Consider the following 7,290-nt stretch of genomic DNA (forward strand, 5'->3'; position numbering starts at 1 on the left):
GACTAAACCAGGACTAAACCTGGACTAGACCAGGACTAAACCTGGACTAAACCAGGACTAGACCAGGACTAAACCTGGACTAGACCAGGACTAAACCAGGACTAGACCTGGACTAAACCAGGACTAAACCTGGACTAAACCGACACTAAACTGGTTCTGATCCTTGGCCTGAACTGCGTCTTCTCTTTCCACTCGTGGCGTTTGTTCATTATTCATCCTCCGTCTCGGCTCGACAGTTATAAACATATTACATCTTTCATATCCTCAGTCCTTTTTGGATCGGAGCTGGTGAAAATCCAAAGCCTGTCGCACGAGAAAATAAACGATTCAAACGGAGCAGAACGCGACGGCGGCGACCCACGAAGCCCCTGGTTATAGGGCATTTTGCTTTGCTTCTGTATTTACGGACGTGGCGTTTTGTTGGTATTATTCTTGTATCTCGTGTTTTAGAACGTCCAAATAATGAATGTGGTTTTGAAACATCTGAAAAAAATATATTGCTAATTAATTGAATTACGCGATATTAAAACATACATTACAGGTCAGGTCTGTGGAGAGGCGACAGTTCTCACAGTATGAATGTTCTTTTAGGTGTTTTTGAGAGAGAAAAACACCCATAATTTAAAAAATAAATAAACTAAACCTGGACTAGATTAGGACAAGAACAGGACTAAACCTGGACTAAACCTGGACTAGAACAGGACTAAACCTGGACTAAACCTGGACTAGAACAGGACTAAACCTGGACTAAACCAGGACTAAACCTGGACTAAACTTGGACTAGATCAGGACTAAACCTGGACTAAAGCTGGACTAGAACAGGACTAAACCTGGACTAGAACAGGACTAAACCTGGACTAAACCAGGACTAAACCAGGTCTGAACCAGGACTAAACCTGGACTAGAACAGGACTAAACCTGGACTAAACCTGGACTAGAACAGGACTAAACCTGGACTAGAACAGGACTAAACCTGGACTAGAACAGGACTAAACCTGGACTAGAACAGGACTAAACCTGGACTAAACCAGGACTAAACCTGGACTAAACTTGGACTAGATCAGGACTAAACCTGGACTAAAGCTGGACTAGAACAGGACTAAACCTGGACTAGAACAGGACTAAACCTGGACTAAACCAGGACTAAACCAGGTCTGAACCAGGACTAAACCTGGACTAGAACAGGACTAAACCTGGACTAAACCTGGACTAGAACAGGACTAAACCTGGACTAGAACAGGACTAAACCTGGACTAGAACAGGACTAAACCTGGACTAGAACAGGACTAAACCTGGACTAGAACAGGACTAAACCTGGACTAGAACAGGACTAAACCTGGACTAGAACAGGACTAAACCTGGACTAGAACAGGACTAAACCTGGACTAGAACAGGACTAAACCTGGACTAGAACAGGACTAAACCTGGACTAGAACCGGACTAAACCTGGACTAGAACAGGACTAAACCTGGACTAGAACAGGACTAAACCTGGACTGAACCTGGACTAGATCAGGACTAAACCTGGACCAAACCTGGACTAAACCAGGTCTAAACCAGGACTAAACCAGGACTAATCCAGGACTAGAACAGGACTAAACTTGGACTAGACCAGGACTAAACCTGGACTAGACGAGGTCTAAACCAGGACTAAACCTGGACTAAACCTGGACTAGAACAGGACTACGATGTGTGTTTGCGCTCCACCTACAGGCAGCAGAAGGAATTACCATCGGGGGATTTAAAGGCGGCATAAGCGCAGTTTAACGACGAAAAACGCTCAGAACGACGAGTCTGGCGATGAGTCCCGGACTTCAAACAGCTCTAACTATGACGCGAATCCAGGGAAATTTGAAACCCGAGCGTTTTCTGAGGATGAAAGTGGACGAGCTCGTAAACAGCACTAACAAAACAAGCAAAACACAATTTTACAAGCGCGTTTTAGACGAGGAATCACTGTCATACCTTCTTCTACGTCTTACACACTCCTCCACATGGCAACGCTCATGATTTAAAGTGACGTGTGACGGGTTTTTACCATGTTCTATTTATCTGGTGTATTTGTAACTGTCGTACATATAAATGATAGTTTTACACCGATCGAGCAGGTATTTGTGGAGAAAACGATGAAAAATCTGTTGAAAATGACAGGAAGTGACATCACACCAGGGACACTCGTACAGGAAGTGACATCACACCGGGGACACTCATACAGGAAGTGACATCACACCAGGGACACTCATACAGGAAGTGACATCACACCAGGGACACTCATACAGGAAGTGACATCACACCAGGGACACTCATACAGGAAGTGACATCACACCAGGGACACTCATACAGGAAGTGACATCACACCAGGGACACTCATACAGGAAGTGACATCACACCAGGGACACTCATACAGGAAGTGACATCACACCAGGGACACTCATACAGGAAGTGACATCACACCGGGGACACTCATACAGGAAGTGACATCACACCAGGGACACTCATACAGGAAGTGACATCACACCAGGGACACTCATACAGGAAGTGACATCACACCAGGGACACTCATACAGGAAGTGACATCACACCAGGGACACTCATACAGGAAGTGACATCACACCAGGGACACTCATACAGGAAGTGACATCACACCGGGGACACTCATACAGGAAGTGACATCACACCAGGGACACTCATACAGGAAGTGACATCACACCAGGGACACTCATACAGGAAGTGACATCACACCAGGGACACTCATACAGGAAGTGACATCACACCAGGGACACTCATACAGGAAGTGACATCACACCAGGGACACTCATACAGGAAGTGACATCACACCAGGGACACTCATACAGGAAGTGACATCACACCAGGGACACTCATTCCAGTCAAATTCTGCATTTTAGTTCAATGAGTCGTCCGACCCTGCAGGGGGCGCTTTAACGTCACTTTGTGCCACGTTATTTGCCCCGCCGTAACTACACGGTCGGTCAGTCCCGTACGGCGTAACTACGCGGTCGGTCAGTCCCGTACGCCGTAACTACGCGGTCGGTCAGTCCCGTTCGCCGTAACTACGCGGTTGGTCAGTCCCATACGCCGTAACTACGCAGTCGGTCAGTCCGGTTCGCCGTAACTATGCGGTTGGTCAGTCCCGTACGCCGTAACTACGCGGTCGGTCAGTCCCGTACACCGTAACTACGCGGTCGGTCAGTCCCGTTCGCCGTAACTACGCGGTCGGTCAGTCCCGTTCGCCGTAACTACGCGGTTGGTCAGTCCCGTACGCCGTAACTACGCGGTCGGTCAGTCCCGTACACCGTAACTACGCGGTCGGTCAGTCCCGTACGCCGTAACTACGCAGTCGGTCAGTCCTGTACGCCGTAACTACGCGGTCGGTCAGTCCCGTACACCGTAACTACGCGGTCGGTCAGTCCCGTACGCCGTAACTACGCGGTCGGTCAGTCCCGTACACCGTAACTACGCGGTCGGTCAGTCCCGTTCGCCGTAACTACGCAGTCGGTCAGTCCGGTTCGCCGTAACTATGCGGTTGGTCAGTCCCGTACGCCGTAACTACGCGGTCGGTCAGTCCCGTACACCGTAACTACGCGGTCGGTCAGTCCCGTTCGCCGTAACTACGCGGTCGGTCAGTCCCGTTCGCCGTAACTACGCGGTTGGTCAGTCCCGTACGCCGTAACTACGCGGTCGGTCAGTCCCGTACACCGTAACTACGCGGTCGGTCAGTCCCGTACGCCGTAACTACGCAGTCGGTCAGTCCTGTACGCCGTAACTACGCGGTCGGTCAGTCCCGTACACCGTAACTACGCGGTCGGTCAGTCCCGTACGCCGTAACTACGCGGTCGGTCAGTCCCGTACGCCGTAACTACGCGGTCGGTCAGTCCCGTTCGCCGTAACTACGCGGTCGGTCAGTCCCGTTCGCCGTAACTACGCGGTTGGTCAGTCCCGTACACCGTAACTACGCGGTTGGTCAGTCCCGTACACCGTAACTACGCGGTCGGTCAGTCCCGTACACCGTAACTACGCGGTCGGTCAGTCCCGTACGCCGTAACTACGCGGTCGGTCAGTCCTGTACGCCGTAACTACGCGTGTAACTGTGACATAAAACATGTAAAACACCAGCCTTACCAGTCCGTTCTCGGCCACGTACGTCGGCAAACCGCTGACCAGAGCCCAGTGGTCCGCGGGAGGACCACTGGGAGGACCACAAAAAACACCACGTTAACGTTGGGAACGAAGTGGAAGACGCCAACGGAGAGCGCGTCCACGAACGTCTAAAACCGTCCAAAGACTCACGGTATGACTTTAATGTCCTCTTTCCCGTGGAGGATGTAGTCGATGATTTTGTAGAAGATCACTTCCTGCGAAAAGACGAAAAAAAAGAGGGAAAAGTTCAGGCTCGGGCGCCGCAGGTTTAGACCGCGGCGGTTAAAGAAGATAGTGGTCATTTTGAGCGTCATAGTCATCATCTGGACTTTCGATTCCTTCAACAATTCACTTTTTGTGTAACTATTCCGTGTTCAAACGCCTTTTGTCATCGTTTTTTCACTAGACTGATCCTTAGACTAGTCGTAGCGCTATAATAATCATTAGCATCAGCCCTGGTTTAGAGAGATACACATTATAAACTGTAGATTACGGTCCAAAACGACAAGTAAATACATCTTTTCATATGAATTTTACGCATAAATGCTCAAAATAGCACAATTCAGGATCAAAATCTGAACAGCGCATAGAGCCAAGTTTAAAGATCTTTGTTTATTCCATACTAAGACTCTTCTGGATGCAGATATTCATGTTTTAGAACCTAAAATAATGCATGTACTATAGAAACATCTGAAAACATCTACAGGCAGCAGACCGAATTACCGCGGGGGAGTTAAACGCAGTTGCGACTGACGCAATGTTGAAAAATCGACGGCGAGGAGAATGCGGCAAAATCTGCGAGAGGAGAGTGCAGTGCGGCGCCTCACCCGGCCATCGGGGGTCTTGGGTCCGTCGTAGGGCGGGACTTCCCCCATCAGGATCGGCCACAGGTCGAAGAACTCCTGCAAAACACAGAGCATTTTCAGCCACAAGGGGGACGACGCCCGGATCGAGCATCGTCCCCATTTCACCATGTCAAATGTACTGTAAGACACGCCCCTTTAATATTATTGTGTGGACACTTTCTATAGACACGCCCCTTTAAGATTATTGTGTGGACACCTTCTATAGACACGCCCCTTTAATATTATTGTGTGGACACTTTCTATAGACACGCCCCTTTAATATTATTGTGTGGACACTTTCTATAGACACGCCCCTTTAATATTATTGTGTGGACACCTTCTATAGACACGCCCCTTTAATATTATTGTGTGGACACTTTCTATAGACACGCCCCTTTAATATTATTGTGTGGACACTTTCTATAGACACGCCCCTTTAATATTATTGTGTGGACACTTTCTATAGACACGCCCCTTTAATATTATTGTGTGGACACTTTCTATAGACACGCCCCTTTAATATTATTGTGTGGACACTTGTATAGACACGCCCCTTTAATATTATTGTGTGGACACTTGTATAGACACGCCCCTTTAATTTTATTGTGTGGACACTTTCTATAGACACGCCCCTTTAATATTATTGTGTGGACACTTTCTATAGACACGCCCCTTTAATATTATTGTGTGGACACCTTCTATAGACACGCCCCTTTAATATCATTGTGTGGACACCTTCTATAGACACGCCCCTTTAATATTATTGTGTGGACACCTTCTATAGACACGCCCCTTTAATATTATTGTGTGGACACTTTCTATAGACACGCCCCTTTAATATTATTGTGTGGACACTTGTATAGACACGCCCCTTTAATATTATTGTGTGGACACTTGTATAGACACACCCCTTTAATATTATTGTGTGGACACTTTCTATAGACACGCCCCTTTAATATTATTGTGTGGACACTTTCTATAGACACGCCCCTTTAATATTATTGTGTGGACACTTTCAATAGACACGCCCCTTTAATATTATTGTGTGGACACTTTCTATAGACACGCCCCTTTAATATTATTGTGTGGACACTTTCAATAGACGCGCCCCTTTAATATTATTGTGTGGACACTTTCTATAGACACGCCCCTTTAATATTATTGTGTGGACACTTTCTATAGACACGCCCCTTTAATATTATTGTGTGGACACTTTCTATAGACACGCCCCTTTAATATTATTGTGTGGACACCTTCTATAGACACGCCCCTTTAATATCATTGTGTGGACACCTTCTATAGACACGCCCCTTTAATATTATTGTGTGGACACCTTCTATAGACACGCCCCTTTAATATTATTGTGTGGACACCTTCTATAGACACGCCCCTTTAATATTATTGTGTGGACACTTTCTATAGACACGCCCCTTTAATATTATTGTGTGGACACTTGTATAGACACGCCCCTTTAATATTATTGTGTGGACACTTGTATAGACACACCCCTTTAATATTATTGTGTGGACACTTTCTATAGACACGCCCCTTTAATATTATTGTGTGGACACTTTCAATAGACACGCCCCTTTAATATTATTGTGTGGACACTTTCTATAGACACGCCCCTTTAATATTATTGTGTGGACACTTTCAATAGACGCGCCCCTTTAATATTATTGTGTGGACACTTGTATAGACACGCCCCTTTAATATTATTGTGTGGACACTTTCAATAGACGCGCCCCTTTAATATTATTGTGTGGACACTTTCTATAGACACGCCCCTTTAATATTATTGTGTGGACACTTTCTATAGACACGCCCCTTTAATATTATTGTGTGGACACTTTTTATAGACACGCCCCTTTAATATTATTGTGTGGACACTTTCAATAGACACGCCCCTTTAATGTACATTTTTTGTTCAATCTATCAAAACATAGACGTAAATGTTAATAACTTTGTCTACATTTTGTCTTTCAGAAAGTGTAATTCTGTAAAGCAGCTCACAAACTTGACCAGACCACGAGAATATGGAAGAAAATTCACAATAATCGTGAATAATCATTAAAATCGCCCCCTCACGAAGCCTGAGGGGGGCGCCGTCCGGTCAGGGGGCGTCGGTCCTGGGGGTCCTGGGGGTCTTGGGGGTCCTGGGGGTCCTGGAGGTCTTGGGGGTCCTGGGGGTCCTGGAGGTCTTGGGGGTCTTGGGGGTCCTGGGGATCTTGGGGGTGCTGGGGTTCTTGGGGGTCCTGGGGGTCTTGGGGGTGCTGGGGGTCTTGGGG

At 47.1% G+C, this 7,290-nt stretch overlaps 1 protein-coding gene across 1 annotated transcript in view; it reads right to left on the bottom strand.

Annotated features, from left to right (window-relative positions):
- The window catches only part of pde6a (phosphodiesterase 6A, cGMP-specific, rod, alpha), a 60,488-nt gene that overhangs the window by 36,424 nt on the left and 16,774 nt on the right, over nt 1–7,290 (bottom strand). The window contains exons 7-9 of the mRNA XM_072440023.1: nt 4,985–5,059; nt 4,308–4,372; nt 4,140–4,206 (exon numbers count right to left, since the gene is read on the bottom strand). Of these exons, the coding sequence (XP_072296124.1) occupies nt 4,140–4,206; nt 4,308–4,372; nt 4,985–5,059 (207 nt within the window). The remainder of the gene's footprint in view (nt 1–4,139; nt 4,207–4,307; nt 4,373–4,984; nt 5,060–7,290) is intronic.

Source organism: Eucyclogobius newberryi, unplaced genomic scaffold (assembly GCF_026437365.1).
Source record: "Eucyclogobius newberryi isolate DKJ021-1_F unplaced genomic scaffold, fEucNew1.0.hap1 SCAF_11, whole genome shotgun sequence".
Taxonomy (NCBI): Eukaryota; Metazoa; Chordata; class Actinopteri; order Gobiiformes; family Gobiidae; genus Eucyclogobius; species Eucyclogobius newberryi.